The 20,110-nt window shown below is 48.3% G+C and overlaps 2 protein-coding genes and 1 long non-coding RNA gene across 3 annotated transcripts in view; 1 reads left to right on the forward strand and 2 right to left on the reverse strand.

The window, feature by feature from the left end:
• Positions 1 to 11,166, reverse strand: part of XRN2 (5'-3' exoribonuclease 2) — a 46,924-nt gene extending 35,758 nt beyond the window's left edge. Inside the window, exons 1-8 of the mRNA XM_044442793.1 lie at positions 11,032 to 11,166; positions 6,544 to 6,671; positions 6,354 to 6,465; positions 5,670 to 5,781; positions 4,602 to 4,660; positions 2,355 to 2,444; positions 1,542 to 1,614; positions 746 to 796 (exon numbers count right to left, since the gene is read on the reverse strand). Of these exons, the coding sequence (XP_044298728.1) occupies positions 746 to 796; positions 1,542 to 1,614; positions 2,355 to 2,444; positions 4,602 to 4,660; positions 5,670 to 5,781; positions 6,354 to 6,465; positions 6,544 to 6,671; positions 11,032 to 11,106 (700 nt within the window). The 5' untranslated portion in view covers positions 11,107 to 11,166. The remainder of the gene's footprint in view (positions 1 to 745; positions 797 to 1,541; positions 1,615 to 2,354; positions 2,445 to 4,601; positions 4,661 to 5,669; positions 5,782 to 6,353; positions 6,466 to 6,543; positions 6,672 to 11,031) is intronic.
• Positions 11,167 to 11,381: 215 nt separating this feature from the next.
• Positions 11,382 to 14,309, forward strand: LOC123029626. The gene is made up of 2 exons (XR_006415961.1): positions 11,382 to 11,731; positions 13,076 to 14,309. It is a non-coding gene; the product is annotated as an uncharacterized LOC123029626 (long non-coding RNA).
• The window catches only part of KIZ (kizuna centrosomal protein), a 56,647-nt gene continuing 50,516 nt past the window's right edge, over positions 13,980 to 20,110 (reverse strand). Inside the window, exons 13-14 of the mRNA XM_044442794.1 lie at positions 16,764 to 16,807; positions 13,980 to 16,389 (exon numbers count right to left, since the gene is read on the reverse strand). Coding sequence (XP_044298729.1) covers positions 16,295 to 16,389; positions 16,764 to 16,807 — 139 coding nt within the window. The 3' untranslated portion in view covers positions 13,980 to 16,294. The remainder of the gene's footprint in view (positions 16,390 to 16,763; positions 16,808 to 20,110) is intronic.

Below are 20,110 nucleotides of genomic sequence, written 5' to 3' on the forward strand. Positions count from 1 at the left end.
GGGGATGGCGGAGGACAGGAGGGCCTGGAGGAATGTTGTCCATGGGGTCGCGATGGGTCGGGCACGACTTCGCAACTAACAACAACAACATTATTGTGAGGAGTGAAGGCTTTTTCCGAGACAGGTGGATTCCACAGACCAGGTTTCCACTTTGGGAGGGATTCGTGTCAATACGCATTTCTGAAAATCTACACAGCTTTATGCACTTTTCTTTCAACTGTGGATCAGTGCAAGTGGAACCAAATTCTGGTAAATCTTCCCCTCTGGTTCTATCAAGGAACAAATGATAAAATTTATTATTTATTTATTGTATTCTTTGGCCAGGGTGACTTAATTTATATTGTTTTATAGGATTCTATTTATTTATGGTTGTGAGCCGCCCCGAGGCTTCGGCGAATGGGGCAGCATAGAAGTTCCCTAAATAAACAAACAAATAAAATGAAAGATGGCCGAAAATCCACTGCACAGATTTAACAAAAATCTGTATGCTCCTAGCCAGGCACCCCACAAAGTCCCATGAACAAGTCTGTGGGGGTTCTCTGGCAGTCTGAAAGAGACGGTACACTTTTCAATAACTTTTAGGACCTTTCCAAGACATTGCTAGGTCCCAGAAACAATTACTGTGTGTTACAGATGTGATGTACACACAACATGGCACTATGCAATCAGACTTGGGTCACACAGAATATTCTTTCTTAATGGGCTGCATGATTTGTAATGCCATAAAACTTCAAAATGAACTTACCATCAGCACCACACAAGCAATGGTGAGTGTTCGGGTCATGGTTTGGTTGAGCTAGATCACAAGACAATGGATGTGTTAACCATATTAGACTCCACACAGATCCTGAAATACTGAATCTTATCCTAGTTTCATTCTTGTCAAGGAGTAAGAAGCCAATAAAGAAAGCAGTTCAAACTGCTCAGTGCTGGTTCATTGTTGTGCCAACCTGTTTTGGACCGTCTGCAATTTGGCTGACAGGTTGACCGGCTCCTATCAGTGGTGAATCAGGCTGTATTTAACAACCATGGACATTTCCTGAGAGCATTAGGTAACTAAAACCAGGATCAACATCAAGGCTTAGAATAACTCAACATAATTTTTATACCTTAAGTATTCAGTCCCACTGCAACACTGCAATTATCCAAACTCAGAGGCTTAGGGGCATCCGGGTCATTTAAGGTCATCAACAGAAGCCCTCCTATGAGTTCCTCTCCCTAAGGAGGTTAAGGTGAAGTTGCAACCAGGGGGGCCTTTTTGGTGGTGGCACCCCCATTATGGAATGCTGTAATCATTATGCTACCTATTGGTGATTTTATGGAATTGTAATGGCCTCCCAGAGAGCGTGACGCTAATGGGCTGCCTTCAAACAAATCTAACAGATAAATAAGTAATCCAGCAGTAGAAGCAACCCTCACCTCCCAGCCCTCCTGCCCTGCAGTTTTGCAAAATGGACTTTGTCACCAGTCCAGCCAGAGCACCTTGGAGGAGGAGGAGGAAACAGCCTCAGGAAAAATACCATATAAATACATATATTTACCTCTTTGCCTTCGTATGTAATCCATGATTTTGTGTTCACCTTCACCAGGAGCACTCGCATCAGATAAAATAACCTAACAGCAATGTAAGCCATATAAATATAAACCATCACATAATACCGGCGGTATAAAATAGAAGCTGAAAGACCCAATATTTGGTTATACCCTGACATTACTACTCATTCATATTTACTTACAAAAGTTTAGGAAACTCTGTGCTACCTAGCGCAATGTCTTTCCAGGTGGAAGCTGGATGCCCACTTTATGCTTACGCTAACGATGCTCATTTAGGCCAAGTGTCTCCCGGGGCCACAAATGTCTGCCTATTCCTAAACAAATCATCAACTTCATTTGCATGTGGCACACAAAAACAAGTGGCTACCAACGGGGAACCCAGGTGGGGTCATTTTGCTCGTTTCTGGAGTGCTTTATTTTTTTTTAAGTAAGTTTTATTTGACATTGAAATTATAATCCTAAAAAAAAAACAAAAAAACCTAAAAACAACATCAATCATCGAACACCAGACCTGCTGGGTCAGCCCCCACACCCTTCTTTTTCCATTTATGATAATTTAAAAACATATTTAAATCTATGTGAAGTCCCATTTCTCTAGCCAATAATAAAAAGAGTCCCAAGTTTGACAGAAGTGTTTCTGGAGTGCTTTATGACGGGCATCATATGGCCTGCATAGTCACAAGCGAGCCAGATTTCCGCTCTTCTGAAGTTCCAAGCCAGCAGTTCAACATTCACGTGCACCTTCACTTAAAACCTCTAATCTACATTAAAAGCACACTAGGAACAAGAAGGGTACTTACCGTCACATTTTTCCATCCTGGGTCATTGTTTAAACGATCAGCAATATAATAACGAAGGCATTTAGCAAGATTGTCCATAAACTCGGTTCCCTAAAGAGCAAACATGTTCTTTAGATTGGGGTGGTCAGATTAGAAGCATGAACTGCTTTTATTCTGTTCTAAGTATGCTGAAACCAGGAATAAAATCTGTAGCTTGGTGGGTGAGAAGGGGGTGATCCATCACATCTGTGATATGGGGCTCACCGGGTGACAATTTTAAAGGTGCATAAATGAGACCGGAAGCAGGAAGCGCATCGACTCGCCCCTTTCCTGCTCCCTGCTGTTCAGGGCAGTGCTGGGGAAGGGTCACGCCCAGATTTAAAGCTCCCACGGACTACAAGCCAGGGGTCGGCGAGGCAAGAGGGCAAGGGGGCGGGGCAAGGGGGCCCAGCTGAAACACTTGCAGTGCAAAGCTCTTACAGGAAGTTAACTTGACAAAAGGCTTTCCCAGCTTTTTATAGTGGGGGGCACTGCGCAAAAGCGGGTGCTTTGGGGAAGAGGCGCGGACGTGTGTGGACTCTGGGAGGGCTGGCGTTTTGCCCCTAGGCCTGTTTTCTCCAGACTATGTAATGCCCTGAACTTGAACGTGTTATCACTCCCTTGTAATGGTGAAAAATCCATTTCCACTAAAAATGCGAGGATTTTTACAGATGACCCAGCTCAGCACCAGGTCCTATTAGCTGTTAGGGGATCAGCATCCTTCTTCTCTCCCAGTGGACGCATTCCCTGTTCTGTGCAGAAGCAGGTCCCTGCCACGCACCAAGCAAACGCTATCAGGAAAGTCTGTGCATCAGATAATAAGTTCCCCTGGACGAGCCTTCTCCAACCTGATGCTCTCCAGAAGTGTTTGACTACAACTCCCAGAACTCCCAGGCAGCATAGCCAATGCTGCAGCCCAGCATAACCAGAAGGCACCAGGTTGGAGGAGGTCACTCCAGAATTTCTTCTATGCATATCTCCAATTTTTCAAATGTCAAGGAAACCCACAGTGCTGCTCAGGCTTTTACGCATCCCTCCCCACCCAGTGTCACAAGCTAGCTTTTCCCCCACCCCTCATAACAAAAACTCTTTATTCTCCAGTGCAGTTCCAGTAACCACAACCAACCAAGAACAAGCCTCTGAGCATGCGCAGAGGGGTTCACTAAACACAACCTAGCAATTACTTCTATTTGCCTTTTGATTACTCCCAGGGCCCTGCCCCTGGGGTGTCATGTTTGGAGACGGACAAGCCTCTTGGTCCATCGCCCCTCTAGATGGCCAGCCTGTTTCTCCTGATGCCACATCACGGAGCTAAGACTCACGCCAGGCTTGGCTGGCTGCAGGACCTCTTCCCCGCCCCCACAGCTGTCAGTCCTAAGTATTTTCAACGTGCGCTTGAGCAGCTGGGGACAGTGCCCTTGAGATGAGCCCTTCCACTTCCTCCATTCCAACACCTGAAAATTCTGGTTCCCAGGTCCCCTCGTCACTCGACAAGCCCACACCTGCTTGAACTTGGAAGACGCGCCAAGAATAACTGCCCTTTTCATTCCCCGCACCCAGGTACGCGGAAATCAGAACCAACTGCTCCTTCCGCTTCCAAACAGATGTCCAGCTGAGCTTGCAATAAAAGGAACAGCATCCCAATCTGGGAGAATGGGCTTGAGGGCAAAATGCTAGATTCCAAGATGGCCCAGAGACCCTGCCTCCAGGAATGCAAATCAGCACAGGTTTTTCCTCATCCTCCAGGCCACAAGGCCCAATCCGTCTGGCAGGGACACCCCTGCCCCTCCGCACTGCTGTCCTACACACACCTCTGCCCTTTCCCGTTGTTCTTACGCAATGCCTGACAACGAAAAAGTACCACACACGAGAAGAGCACCGGCAGCGGTCATGGAAAGGACGCAAATACAAATTTACCTACAGGAGAATCCTGCACGCGTCTTTCGCTTACTGTCTGTGTCTTGTCTCGCTACCAGCTCTCACCTGCCACCTGCAACTATGGGATGCCCCCTTAAGCTTTTCCTTGTAGAAGACAAGGCCCTTTCTCCATCTGCGAGTTCCAGCAAGCAGTCTTTGCACGCGCAAGAACTGCCAAGCCCAGGCTGCCCCCACAGCCCTTCTGAATCCAGGTGGAGGGAAGAAACCTGTAGCCAGTCGGGCATTAGTCGGGAAATTACGATCAGTGCTGTGCCCACTCCCCGCTGGGAGGTTGAGTGTAAGAGTACTTACTGGAGTAATGCAGTTGCTGTCAAATCTTTCTTTTACTTCTTCTGGTGGGAGAAAGCCACCTTTAAAAAAAGACACAGCATGCAATGGAAAACTGATCTGACAAACATCGTTTCTGGGCAAAAGCAGAAACAGACATGTTCCACCACACTTATTTTGGACTCTGAACATCTCGTTGCACCAGTACTAATATGACTGAAAACTACTTTCAACCGGGATATAGAGCTGGCTGCACAATTGTAAGCGTGCTTACTCACAGCATTGGCTTATGCTCACTCCCATATAGACTGGTGTGGGATCATACTTAAAATAGTATTTATTTATTTAAAGTTTTTATATGCTGTCCCCTGGCTACACAGCCTCGGGATGGTTCACAATAATAAATAATAAAACAATTACAATTACAATCCGGAAACACACTAGCTGCACAATTAAAATCTATAAATATTTACCATTATTAAAATACTGTTTGAATAAAAAGGTCTTGGCCTGGCGATGAAAAGCAAATAACAACGGCGCCAGGCGGACCTCTCTGGGGAGCGCATTCCACAGATGGGGCGCCACCGAAGAGAAAGTCCTCCTCCGGGTACTTTGCTTCCTGATATCTTATTATGGGTGCAAACTATGAGTGATTAGTTAGAAAAACATGTACCTTAATTTTGTTCTGCTAGTCACATGCAGTCGCAGGTGCTCTGCAGGCCACTCCACAATCAAAACGTTATTCCACAACCCATCTTTCACAATGTGTTGGTTACACACTTTCATGTATTTTTCCACAATTTTAAGCAGTACAAAATTCCTTTCTTAAAATAATGCACAGATGAATTGTGTCCAATATCATTTTGTGTAGCTTTTCTATTCCCCCCAAGGAGTCATGGAATGTACACAACCCTGATATGGTAGCTGTTCATCTATACAAAATTAAATTAGGATCTTCTCTCCAAGGCTAAAGATTTGCTGTCTTCAATTTTCATTCATTTCTGTCAAGGACAATATATACTTCACAAGATGCACCTCTTCTTTGGGTCACTGCTTAATGATGCAATCTGGATTCTTAGAGAATTTATATACCTTTTCCCAAGATCTCTTCTCTTATTCTCTGCTTCTCTTCTGCAGTTTCCATTCCTTCCTTGGATGCTCTGAATCTTCTGGATCTTTGCTGGTTCATTTTTGCACGGGGAGCCTGCAAGGATAATGCCAGGGTCAACAACGTGACTTGTTCTGAAAACGTAGTTTTGTATTAATCCTGAACTGGACTTGACTGAATAACTTAACTTGGAAATTTCTTTACTAAACGTATACTTTTGGAGAGAATGTCTACTTTACCTGCTGACGGTGGCAAAAACAAAACACTGGAATTGCGGCACATTTTCCCTCCTACACCAGGAAAAACAGCGCACTAATTCAATCTGATTTCGTACTAATGCAACTGGGCCTCAGCTTTGAGCTACATGTACTGGACTTTGGGCAGCAGCCAAATAATCCAGCCAAAATGAAGCCCTGTACCCCGATCTAGCTTTCTCAGAGACTTCTGAACTGAAAAGTTCTGAACGGGCTGCTTTTCTGGGGGTAGCTCTAAGGGAGCTGTATCTGGAATGCCACATACCGAGTCTTTCAAAGGATTCCTTTTTCTCAGATGCTGCTAACACCCCTCCAAAAGCAGGCATGGAAAGTTGTTGTCTTTAAATTGCATGGGGCAGAACAGGGCCATCCTGGACTGCCAAATACAATGCTGGAGAACCTTTCTGTACTTACCACTCCATCTATAGCCATGTACAGAAGCCGCCTCGGCCTGACGATATTGAACAGCCTGTCGATGTACTCAAAAATGGCTACCATCATTTCATCTTCATTTTTGGGTGCTGGCCTGGAAATGGAGGGCCACACGTTAATATCTGAAGCAACGCCTCACACAGCGACGTCTTTAAATGTGAAAGCCACTCACTTATCCTCCGGGTGTGTGCAAGGATGAATGATGCCATTCATATCCAAATACAGGTTATCAAATTCTACTTCATTCGGGTTCGGTTTGCTGGTGTCCACGGGGATTTTGATGCCATTGCATTCTTTAGCCTGCAAGCAAGGAATGCCAACAGAAGACTCTCAGAGGTGGCCAGACGATTCCAATGCAAAACGGGACCAAACAAAACCCAAGCCCACAACTTTCAAGAAAAAAAACCAGGCAGAAATGGAAAGGAAAGCTAATGGGGAAAAGTAGACTGTGACTCATGAAGGAGTAAGACCTCTCTCCGCTGGAATCGGGATTATTTCTCCCTCACTGAGTCCCCGGTGCCTTTGGCATAACTATAGCAGATTTTGCACTGCAACTCTGCGAGTGAGAAATGTGCTTTCTCCTGCTACCACTATTCGATACTTAAAGCATGATGCCATGGTTGGCTAGACTCTGGATGGCCACAGGAGAGATCCAAGCCCCAGCTGTGACCTCAGAAACACACTCAGAGGGCTTCCCCGCCACCTGCACAGTTGGCATGGTCCTTGCGGCTGCTGCAGCTCCACGGTCGTCTTCCAAGCACAACGTCAGGGGTCTGCGGATTCCCCAGGGGCGGCGGGGGGCGGGAGGCTCCCCTGCGCTGTGGTGTAACCTGGAGGCACCTTAGCCTGTCTGCCTTGCATGCTGCGGAAAAGGCTCGGCCAAAACCAGGCCGACCATGGCTGCAGCTCCCTCCGCCTTTGGTTCTCCCGGAGACACTGCAGCAGGGGAGTTTGCTCCCTCCAATGCGCCATGGCGCCTTACGGGCTGTTTTAGTCTTGCTGCACTTTCTGATAACTAAAAGCTTCCGTTCCCTCGGGGTCAAGGTAGCTTTTCTGACCCCCACTTCACAGCACCAGCCCACCCCCAAACCCCAGTTTTCAGCAGCAATCTGGAGGCCCTGTCCATGGTTGCCAAATGTTTTTCAATGTGTTTTTCTCCACCCTACTTTTTGCAAATATTTGCCCGATATATTAAATAAAATAGCCGCATCTGTGCAACTGCTGCCATTCACAGTTGCCTGGTTTTGGAAATGCAGAGCCTTCGGTGGCCTATGCAGGAGTGGGGGCATTGCCTGACAGAGGCTACACTTAAACGTTTATTTTCCACTTTGTTCCATCTGATAGCTCTCAAATGGAGAGCTGGGGAGTGTAACCAAAAGCATCCTTCACAAGCATCACAATAAGGCAGCACTCTGAGTGGTTTAATTATTCCCCCGTCCCAACAAAAATCTAGGTTGAATAATTCTGTTGCACTGAGCCAAAAATCAGCATGGGGCACTTCTTAAAGCTTTGCTGTTTATGAAGTATAAGCAAAATCAACACGCTAAATCAGAGCTCCCGAGGGCAGCCTTCCCTACCTTGGCACCCTGCAAATAAGTCGGCTTACAGCTCCCATGAAACCTATCCAAACATGCCTAAAAGCCAGTTCAGTGTAGCCAGAGGGCATCTGACGCTCACTCTCTTGCATGGCCAGATTCTTACATAACCACATTGAGAATCCACGTTAGGGGCCTACCTGCCCAGAGAGCAGAATCAATGGTAGAGAATTATCACAGCAATAGATTTGCTCAGGTTCAACAGAAGATGTTCCTTTTCATAGAACCAACTATTGATGGTTCCAGCAATGACCATGATGTCCCACATTTCTTGAGAATCAAGGATCTAGCTTCCTAATCTTTCCTCACATGCTATTTCAACCACACAGTTCTTTATCAAGTCAAATATTAATGGATCATTAATGCCTAGGTCACATATCTCTACTATGGATAAATTCTAACCGTATATCCATCACATCAAGAGCAAAAAACCCACACTCTTTTCAGCGAAGAGCTCAAAATAAAATCAGTCAGGAAGGCTTGGTAACCCTAAGCAACACTATTCTACCAGCTGGATGTGGGGAACATAACTGAAAAGTTTCACGGAAAATTGAAACACCAATTTCACAGAAAAGCAAAATGATGTTGATTAAAAAACAATTAAGTTGTGCAACAAATGAACAACTATCACAGATGGGATGAGCCACAAAACACATACTCTTGGTGGAACCCACAATTCTCTTTCACACAAATCCTACTCAGTCCAGGAACTCATTTCATTCTGGACCACCTCCTCATAACAAAACGAAACAAACACACACAAATCACTGCCATGCCCACTTCCCATAAAACAAACAGCTTCTTGATTGCTACTTCCAAACACACATACTCTCTCTGCAGATCTAGCCTGCATAGAAATCTCTCTAGATCACATCCCTCCCCACAAAAAGCCATTCTCTTTACAGCCACTTCATCCCCAAGAGCAACCCAGAGAGAGTTGGGGCCTTCCCAACCCCACAGTTCTTCCCCTTTGCCTCCCATTTATCAGCAAGGCAACTTTTCCCCCCTCACCTCACCCCAGTGTAGGAGGGTTTTGCAGGTGAGGGAGAAGCAACTGAGCTTGGACTTCCTACTGTACAGCCCTCTTTCCTTCCTGAAAAATACTCTGGGGCATTCAGAGGCGTGCTGGACAGACTGGCCAGTTGCTTTCCAGCTGTTTTTTTAAACAACTGGGAGGAATGAGGGTCCCCGGTGGGCATCCAGACACAGGTACGGTGTGGTGGCTACCAGCATTGTGCTGTCAATCCCAGTGCTATCTTCTTTATCTTTCCTCCTGTAAAAGCCACACCCCACAACCCACTGCAAAAAGTCTGGCTGGATGCTGGTGAATTCCATGAGACCTGAAGGGCACTGAGTACACAGGACCTTTCTACATATTTCAGTTCTAAAACACCATTGTTCTGTAGTCAGCTATCAGGCAGTATACACATGAAACAAATGTCTCCTGCAATCTACAGAAGCCTCAAACTTGTCTGTGAGTTGTCTTGTTTCATTGCCCCAATAGGCAGGGAACCATCCAGTTCATCACCTGCAGTCCCTCATCAACAGTACATTTTTATTTATTTTCCGATTTATATCCTGCCTTTTTCCGACAAAGGGCTCAAGGCAGCTTACATCTCCTCCTCCATCTTATCCTCACAACAACAACCCTGTGAGGTCGGCTGGGCTGAGAGTCTGTGACTGGCCCAAGGTCACCCAGCTGGCTCCATGGCTGAGCGGGGACTCGAACCCGGATCGCCTGAGTCCCAGTCCCATGCTCTTCACCACCACACCACACTGGCTCATTATTAACATATTCTCAGTATTATAAAACAACAATGCCACACTTGTAAGATAAGACGTAAAAGACCTACTTTCCAAGGTTGCACAAGTGAAAACAGGCTCTCTCCTGTGGGTATGTAATACCATTATTGCCACACCATGGGTGGCTATCTAAAACCCCTTTCTACACTGTAATGTACAGTCCAAGGCTCTTTGCTTCCTGTTGCTTATTTGCTCTACAACAACTCACTTCTGAAACTCCAGACACATAACAAACATATCACGTAACAAAATTAAGTGCCACTGGTGGCATGGTGGTGAAAGTGTTGGACTGGTGACCCAGGAGATCTGGGTTCTTGTCCCCACTTGGGCAAGAAGCTCACTGGGTGACTTTGGGCTGGACACAGGCTCTCAGCCCAGCCTACCCCACAGGGTTGTTGTTGGAGCTTTGTAAACTGGTTTGGGATCTTCACAAAAGGAAAAAATGGAGAGTATAAATGCAACGCAGTAATAATTCACAAATGAAGCATGTTTAAGTTGGGCCTTTATTATGCAACTCAAACACATTCAACAGCTTATTATGCAGAGAGGCAGATCCTGGACGGGTACGGAAAGGGGGGCCGGCATTCACGTCCAGTGTTCCTATACATCCATCAGAGACAACGCGACGAAAATCAAACGGTGCTGCTATCCCATGCACGGCATTCGGGCATTTCGCCGGCTGAAACGTGCGGCGCTCTAGCGGGCCAGCGCGCTCACTCAAGGGACGGCTCTCTGAGGCAGCCTTCCCCAGCCGGGCGACCTCCGAAGACCAGGCTGCGACTTCCCGCACCCCAGCCGGAGGCTCCCGGGCCAGGGAAGCCTGCTCGAAGCGCCGGACAGGCAGGGCCCCCGGCCGGCATCTCCTCTCCTCGGTGCAGCGCGGGTCGCGGCAGAAAGGCGCCTGCGGCTCACGGCGCCCATGAGCGAGAGCCTTTCCGCCCCGCATCCCGGGGAGCCCTGCTGCGCTCCGCTCGACCGCAGGCCGCGGCGTCCGAAGGGCCTTCGCGAGGCGAAGGGGCCCCGGGGGCGACGCGCCGCTGCGCAGCGGGCCGCGCGGAGGGCTGCCGGCGTCGCCTTGCCGGCCACGGGCCCTGCGGGCAACCGCTCCCGCCCGCTCTCGGGCCTCGCCGCCGCTCCCCGCCCCGCGCGGGACGGCGATGCGAGGCGAGGGGCGGGCGAAGCGAGGGGCGGGCGGCGCAGGCCCACAGCGCGCCGGGCAAACCTCGCGAGAGCGGCGCCCGCCCCCGCGGGCTCGCGCTCACCTTCTCCTCGGTGCAGGACACGATGATCGACGGGTACTTGCGGCTCAGCCACCGGAAGAAGGCCGGGACCCCCATGGGCGCCCACCGGTCGGGCCCCGAGCTTTCCCAGAGGTGACCGGCGGCGGCGCGGAGGAGCTTCCGGGGCACGGGGCGCGCGGGGCATGACGGGGCCGGAAGGGGGCGCGCGTCACCCGCGGGGGCGGCCCGGGAGCGGCGGGGGAGGGTGCTTCCGGCCGGGCCGGCCCTCCTCGCAGGGCTGTTGTGGCGGGCGCGCTGCCCGGGAGGCGGGAGGGGGTGCCCCGCGGGGCGTGCAGGCCGCTCCCCATCCCTCCCTCTCCGCTTGGCGGCGGCTGCGCTGCCCGGCTTGTGCCGCCCGGCCTCGTCCTCCCCCAGGCGCCCCGCCGTGGCCGCCCAGCGACAACCCTGCGAGGCGGGACAGGGCAGCCCCTGGCCCGGAGACGGCGCCGTGGCTGCGCGGGGGCCGGAGCCAGACCGGCGGGCCCTGGGAGCGCTCGGGTATTATGCCGTGTCTAGTCGGTTCAGTCAGATCGGCGTATTCTGTACATCCAGCGGGGCTCTCGGTGCGGATGGCAGGGCTGACGCTAGAACGGGAGCACAACTGGTGGAAGGCCCAGATTCAAGGAACAGTGGTGTTCAAAGCCCCCTTGAACCACAGCACAGTCCGCCGCCTTCAGTCAAGGTAGCAGGAGGAGCGGCGTAGCCAGGGAAAGCTCTGAAGACCTTTTATCATCAGGACAAGAGGAGATTCCTCTGGTTTCTAATGCGCAGTTCGTTTTGCTTACTGAAAATAGCTTTGTTAATTCCTCTGCTGAGATCTCTGTAATGTTCGAGCTTGGCATTCTCCATCATTGATAATACAATCCTCTGTGCTTTTGTAGTCATCTGAGGACCGTAACCAAGATGCAGTGCATGCAAAATGTCCTAGTTTCAATCCTGGTGTTTCCAGTGTAAAGGTTTGGGTAGTTTTAATAGGGAAAGACATTTAGAGGGCCCCAGAATAGGAGTTTAAGACTGTGTCCCATTTTTGCATTCCTTTGGATGGGTGGGGAGAGAGATGGATGAGAAACAACAGGCACATTCATGCTAGTTTATAAACGTATAAATCTGAGCCATCTTCCACTGCAAACATAACCATGTGAAGAAATGGGAGATAGATTTTGGAAACACAGGACGGTTGCACTATTTTCAGTGAGATCGCGACCAGACTTCCTCTTAATGCTAATCCATACTTTAATCAGTTGATTATTGTGACCTGCGCATAAAGCTGCACTAAAATCATGCTTTAATAACCACAGATACACAAGAAGCGTTGTTGGATTGTAAAATCTGGTTTGTTTAAATCTTGGGTTTTTGTTATGTATGAACACAGAATTAGGGGTTTTTTCAGCAGATTATAGCAGCAGGCAACAGAAGTTTAAAAAGACCTAGTTGCTCTATGGGTCAGTAATGTAATGCAGCAAAGGCATTTGAGAAAGGGAATGAGCAGGTGAGAGAAAAGGGAACTAAGCCAGTTCGTTTGATCATCTGCAAGATAACCCATGGGTAGGAGAACAAACCCCATGGGTTCTTACAGACAAGTAGGTCATGGAAAACAAATATGATACTTCAAATTGTATTTATACCAGACTAGCATGCCTATTCATGGTGGAGGTGTTCTCTAATAGCCTGAAAACTTTTGAAAATAACTGTTATAAACAAGTAAAAATGGCATGAGATAGTTAAAACTACCAAACTTAGGTTACTTCAAAGGTATGTTAAAAGAATACATAACTACTTTATTTGAATTACTAGATTAGTACTCATGTATGTTACTATCAAGATACAGCATTTTTCTCTGTGTAGCATCACATGCTATGTTGCCTTTGTGGTGAACAGAGAATGTTGCTGGTACATTTACTAGTTTCTCCTGCACAAGGTGGACCTAGATGGAGAGGCGAGCCTTTGTTTCTGGGATGTCCTCTGAGAAGGGAAGAATAGTAAAAAAGGCTAGTGATTGTAACACCTCCCTCCAATGTTTCCCTAGGACGCAAGCAGGAAACTGTGCGAGTCAGTGGCTTCTGTAGTCACGTATTCAAAGATTCTTTGAAATCCTTCACGGTCCTCTGCTGCTGTGTCTCAGCTGGTGGGCAGAAGATAAGAATGGTGGATAAGACTGGAGCCTTGAATAATTAGCCTTGTTTTTATAATTGCTTCTTTTTTGTTACTTTATTTCAAAACCACCATGTACATAGTTTCACAAGCAAACATGGCTGTATTGTGAATGTAATGCTTGTATTGTTGTTCTAACAATGGCTGCTTGCGTGCATGACAGCGCGAGATGCTGTCCTGCATCAGGCTCGAGTGATGCCGATTTCAGCAGAAAGATTTGCTCTAGGCATCTGCTCGCCTGTGGATCTGCAGCAGGTAGATGCCTGGAGCAATCTCTTTCCATGAACACCCATTCCGTGGGGCGCGGTGGGGCTGCTTTACTCTTCAGGTCCGGATGTCATGAGAAGCTGTGAAGCATGGAAACCTTACCACGCACAGCTGCATCTTTCTGTGCTTTTGAGAAGCCAAACGTACCGTGCCGAAACTCCATAACTGGGTTCTGACAGAATGGCAGACCAATAGTAGGAAATAACCATGGCTTCTTGGGATGTGTAAACCAAACGACCATGCCTTTCCCAGTGTTTTGGTCCTGCAAAAAATTATTCTCATCTCTGGCCATAAGGACTGTATGCTGTCCAATACATGCTGTCCTCTCAATGTATGGCTGGACCTGTCCAAATTTTAACTATTTAAACCCTGGACCTGTTCATATATAAATTATAGCGTATAAATGGATAAAAAAAGATGCGGCATGTTCAAGACTTGGTATTTTTTATTGTAGAAAAGGTTTTCCACAAGGTAATTCTGCAACAGATAAACGTATCTATACCTTTTTTAAAATTTAAAAAGCTGCTAGTGGAACTCCTTGGCACAGAATCTGGAATGTGTATGGAAATAGGCAGAGGACCATGCTGGGAGTGAAGAAGTGAAGCTGTACTGCCAGGTTTCAGTACCAGCAAGTGAAAGCAGGGCCTCAGTGCTAACACGTTTTAGGTGTTTATGTTTGTTTTGGCCTTTCCCTAGTCCTGAGCTATCTTTCCCCCAACCACATACTACTAGTGTGCATGTGTGCTCCTGTTTGTTCTTCTGTAAACTGCTTTGGGATATATTTCAAATCAGAGATGGTATATAAGTATCGCTAATGAATAAACACACACGACAGGTCGTCACACGGTTTATTATCCCTCTTTGTAGGATACATCTCATAGGTTCCTCGAGAAGGGATTCTGTTCAAGTCCAGATGTAATACTGAAATGGTTGTTTGTAAAATAGTTTGCAGTTTTTATTTATTGTAGTGATTTATATCTTGTCTTCAGAATATGAATCCTCCCAGGAAGGGTTGCAAGTAAAATTCCAGCATTAATTAAATGCAGTGATCGAAACTGCCAAATCATCCAAAGCTTCCCCACAGAGCAGTTGGAATTGCTTCAGCTGCTCATGGGAGAAGAGGCACTTGCTCTTCCCTCTCGCCAGCTAGCTTAAAACGTTTAAAACCTTGCCTCTCATCACGCCTTGCTCTTCAAATAATATGCTGTTGCCTCCTGTGTCGCCAGTTCGCTACCCCTTTTCTTTGATGCAAAACTTGCCTCATGGATGCTTTTGCATACTTTATCACCCTGCTTATAGGAAGGTCTTGAGAGAACCTTCCGACAAGAGCCTTGCCTAAAAGGGAACCAAGGTAGCGCATAATAGAGGCAGGAATAGATTTAAGAATTGGAAGTTCTTATTCTCCTTTTCCAACCAAATTTGGGTTGCTCTGATTTACAGCTGGAAAGTACAGGCACTTCCATAGTTGTCTGCCTCTGACGAGCACAGCCCGGTTTTTGTAGACAGTATCTTTTCCTTGCTTTCTCAGCATGTCCATTCCGGCTGTCTTGTGCTTTTCAATAAAAACCTGTAACCCTGTTTTTTCAGGCCTAACTCTGTGTGATGTACTTGGAAATTGTTTCTTCCCCAAGAGGCCGGGGGATTTTCATTAGGACCACAGCATTCAGAGAGGGAATGAACTTCTTCCCCTGCCATGGTCCCAGTGAAAACAATCCCCTTTCATCTATATTTTTAAAGACATTTTTATGTTTTTCTCTTTTTTGACATCTTCCTAATTTAATGTCTAGTTTGGCTGTACTATGTGCAGGAAGTCCTCAACCAGTTAGCCATCCCCTCATTTAAGTAAGAGGGAGCCATGTAAAAATTCCTGGCACAGGAAGGAAACTTCACCCACGGGGGAGCATGTCTTGTGTTTTGCTTGTATTGTAGCGAATGCAGGTCCGCACAACACACGGCACGGCAAGCCAGGAGTATAAAATATTCTGTCGCTGAGGCACATAGATGAGCTGTAGATTTTTCAAAAAATAATACAGCTTACAGCTACATCCCAAGTGCCAAGTGAGACCAAAGTACATCTGGCGTCATTCTCGTGTGTATTAACTGACTGACATTTTAGGTTACTAGCTGCCACGAGAGGAGAGCAAAGCACAGACTGGAATAGCAGAGGGGGTGGCACGGAACCCTTGGCTTCCCACCCAGCCTGAACCCCTATCCAGACCCCTGTGGTGCTATTTGCAGTGGTAGGAAGTGCCCATCAAATGACAGCTTTCTTCCTGGGGCCAAGCGCAGCGACTGGGGCTTGGGGGTGGGTGGCGAGAGCAGGAGGAAATCCAGACTGACTGCAGTGGCGACAAACAGTTCAAGGGCCTCAAGCCAGAATCCCTATGTGGATCGGGAACTATGCTTCACATGAAATGATTAGTAACTTGCCTGAATAACATCACGTCTGTTTTGCTCCAAAATTGGACCTGAGCTGTTTTGTAGTAGCATGTAACAGCCATTTTAGAACATCGACAGCTGCGTTGAGGGAATGGGCTGGAACGGTGTCGGAGGTCCGCCTGCCAACTCCCATTCTCACCACCCCAGGCAAGCAAAGCAAGTGCATACAAAGGCAAGGAGCGAGTCTCGGGCCTTTCAGCTTGAAACCAGCCTTTACACCCACGCGCAAACTTGCAACCCAAGCAGGTGAGTTGAAGTGGGGAAGTGGGCCACAGAACAGGCTGCATGAACCCACCTACCACCACCCCTTCTCCAAGCAGCCCCCTCCCCAGCTGCTCCCTCGGTAAAGCACCCGCTGGGCGTGTCCTGTCGTCGCACGCGTGTCGGGTCAGTCGCAGAAGTCGTCCTCGTGTGAGCCCTGCACTTGAGGACGCAGAGCCGCTTCAATCTCCGAGTTGCTGTCGTCGGAGTCGCCCCAGAAGGCTGCATTCGGAAGATCGGGGCAGCGGGAGGAGAGAGCACAAAAACGTTCACCTCACTCATGCCACGGCGCCCTAGCCAGCTGCTTATGGGAGGCTGCCTTCCACCCGAGGCCAGGATGCCCTCCCGCACCTGTCCCAAGGATGTCGGGACCACCACTGACTGGCCCCGGCCTCAGCGATAAAGCAGCGCTCGCACTCCCAAGCCTTCTGTTCTTGTTTGTGCGCTTCCCAGAGGCCTCTGGCTAGCTACTGCTAGAAACGTGTGAGCACAGGGACTGGTCCGGTCCATGCTCTTCTAAACCTTGCTCACCAGAGGTGGCGAGGAACTGGCATTCTCAGTTTTACTTTAGTCTTTAAAAATGATGGTATACTCACCTTTGGATTTTATGGCAGACACCACTCCCTTTTGGACTTCATCCCTAGAGAAAACATTTTTAAAGGTGTTAGCAAACGCTTATCAGTGCCCCTCTGACTGTACTTGTGAAAGTCTTTGTTGTGAAACAGAACACAGAGAGAGTGAGAACACGGATAACCTTATAAGAGAATAATCCCAGACAGAAAGAAGTGGTAAGGCCTTGTTCTTCTGAGACATGTAGGTTCACTCCCTAACAGCACCGAGCCAGGAAGAAATGTGCACCATGTTGAAGATATTCACGCCCTTTTCTGTATCAGTCGGACTCTCCACAAAGGAGTCTTTGCAGGTTTTCAGCATGGCTCAGTTTTGGCTGAAGACAAAAACTACAGGACGTTCGCGGTGATGGGTGATCATCGGTTGGGGTCTGTTACATTACCAGTGCAGTTTCCCCAGTCCAGTCTCAGAACAATTACTTGTTAAGAAAAATACGACGAACCCCCCCACTCTCTCTCTCTCTCTCTCTCTCACACACACACGTACACGTACGTTGGAAAGCCAGCACAGGAAAACAGCTTGCTGGAAACGGCAAACCATTACACGTCTTCACCTTCAACAGGAATCACAAGCCTCTAAATAGCTTCAGAATGTAGATTCTATCGAGACTGATTTTTGCTGAAGGCCAAGTAAACTGGTAGCAGAAAATAGGCTTTGAAATGTTTTCACAGTTGCTAAGTTATGGCCCTGAATGTCCTTGCTAAACAATGTACAAAAGTCAACAATCTATATTTTAAAAGGTGTTAGAAGAAACTTCAATCTCACCTCACATACATCCTCATTTCCTGGTTCAAAAACCCATTGCTAGGTTCCCATAGCTGCACCCCGATTCCTATGCAAATACTGCAAGCTTTCAGCTGCTTTTGATCTACCTTGATGCAAATAAAGTCACCATTTTGTTCCGCTAAATGGATGCTTTTGTATCCTGAGCATCACAGACAGTTGAATTGCCAAACAAGCTGGAATCGGTTTGATCTTTTGTGTGTTGCCATGCGCATGGTGTGGTTGCTGCTGCAAAATAACATCACAAGGTGTGAAGATCAACTATTCCATTAAGAGCCTTGTGATAAAGGACCAAAGAAACGGACCTCCAATCTATTTTAATGTGGGTGATATGGAAGAAGAAATACTGTATTTTCTGAGAAGGGCTAACATCAAGGCTAACATTAAGCATCTTCATGGGCAGTCCAGTTACCAAGTCTACCAACAGCTAATTAATCCACAGCAGGTCTTCAAGCGAGGCCTAACCACGAGACGCACTGCCAACTCCGACATCGCCATGTCAGGTGAGTCAAGCGAAGCGTCTGTTCCCCACCGCATCCCTCTAAAAAGCGTTGGGCGACTGCACAACTCGTTCTTTTTGGGGGGAAGAGGCCTTCCATCCCAGCTGCGGGTACAGAGTCTGCAGGAAACTTTCCGGGCGGAGGGATGGAAAGTCCCCCCCCCCCACTGTGCATGCACGAGCACATTAAATAGAACTGCCAGCGAGAACAGGTGAGGGGCTTGCTGACAACCCGTGCACACACTCGGCAGCCAGCAAACACGATCAGGGACGGCCTGATCAGGGGATGCTGCTGCTTCGTAATTAAAGTCAAATAATCCCTCTGCAGAAAGGACAGGGAAGCAGGCAAATGCAAATGTAGGGAACAACACCACGGAACGGCGTCTTCCGAGACAGTTTGCTTTTTATTTAACAAGGAACACGTAAGTGAAGCACAACTGAAGCTCATCTTACATTGACCAAAGCCAAGTCATGTTGGGCGGAGCTACTCGTTTCTGCGGTTGCATAATTCTTTTCCCCTACGGAATGCCCTTGTGGGAGGCTGAAATCTTAGGAGCAGGAGGGATGGGAAGTGGGGCTGCTTGACTAATAACGGGTAAGGACAGAGCTGAGTACGCAGCTGGCTACCCAGCATCCCCCGGAGGGTCTGAGCTGCCCCACGCAGCACAGGCCAGGGTCAGTGACCGCCCAGCGGGTGCAAAGTCTGGAGGACACCAGGTTGCGTTTCATTGGGAAGGGGAAGCAAAGTCACTCGGAAGACGGAGCATTTGGCCATGCTCCGGGTAGGCGTTGGCCTTTCGCGCCTGCAGTTTCGGTCCCTCCCCACCGGTTCCCCTCCGCCGGCCTGTCAGCCTGATCTAGCAAATGGACAGTCCCCTGCCTGGGGTCTGGAGGTTCTGGATTGCTCCGCAGGCCCTCCCATGTCGCACCCTAGGACTCTACTAGGGCTTGGAAAGAGAGTGAGGATGTTTGTGGGCTGAGACTACACATGACATCAATATCTAGTCCGAACTGGCAGCAGCGGTATGCTATTACAAAAGGGAAATGTCCAAATGGAATAACCTATCATTATTATCCTAGGATCTCTGCTATAAAGGGTAGCGACCAAACAGCTCTCTTCTGTTGTTTGGTGGGTGTGGAGACAATTGGCGACAATCTGAAGAGGTGTCCACCAAAGCGGCAACCGATTGCCACAACACTCCAGGACACCCTTCAATGATGTTCTCTCCTGCTCCAGCAATCAGCCAAAGCCAGTACATGTTAAATTAAAGCCGTTTTGTTCCGCCAGCATCTCCGTGGCTGACCTCCTCTACATCAAACTGAACTGGACTGATTTTAAATCCTGAAACTCTCAATTGACTCATGGACTGGGATGAACAGGCATGCATCCATTTGGATAAAAGAAATGTGTCTATGTGGGGAACAACTTAGATGCATAGAATGAATGAAAACATACATGTGTATATTCAATACATTAAGAGTGCGATCTCAGGAGATGGAGATCCACTGCCCCCTTTAAACGACAGCCTGGGCAGATCGGTCATTTTAGTGGCAGAGTTGCAGCACAAGGCTAAATAGGCTTACTCAAAAGTCAAACCCATGGAATTAAAATGGGATGCCTTGAGTGGGCATCAGATTGGATGGAGTGTCCTATTACAATCCCAGAGTCCATGCCAGTGTCCCTCTCCCCAGCCCACGTCACGGGGGAGCGCCAGCGTGAGAGTGGATGCCTCCCAGCTCCTGATTCCGTCCTGGCTGCTGAACCATCGACTTGTTCCTCCTTCCCTGCAATCCACCACCCAGCTGTCTCTTAATGCCATCATTCATCTGCCCGGCTTCTTGCCTCCCAGTCCCTCCTCTCTCCCTGCCTCCGCCTCTGGGACAAGCTAGAGCCATTCAGCCCCTTCCAGCGCCATCCCTCCTGGATGCCCAGGGACACAGCTGCTCCACAGAGTCCCAGTCAGACACGCGTCTGGCACAGGCAGATAAGAGCTGCATTCCCAAACACAGAATCTGCACTTCAGGACAAGG

The sequence above is a fragment of the Varanus komodoensis genome, unplaced genomic scaffold, assembly GCF_004798865.1.
Source record: "Varanus komodoensis strain SLA01 unplaced genomic scaffold, ASM479886v1 scaffold40, whole genome shotgun sequence".
Lineage (NCBI taxonomy): Eukaryota > Metazoa > Chordata > Lepidosauria > Squamata > Varanidae > Varanus > Varanus komodoensis.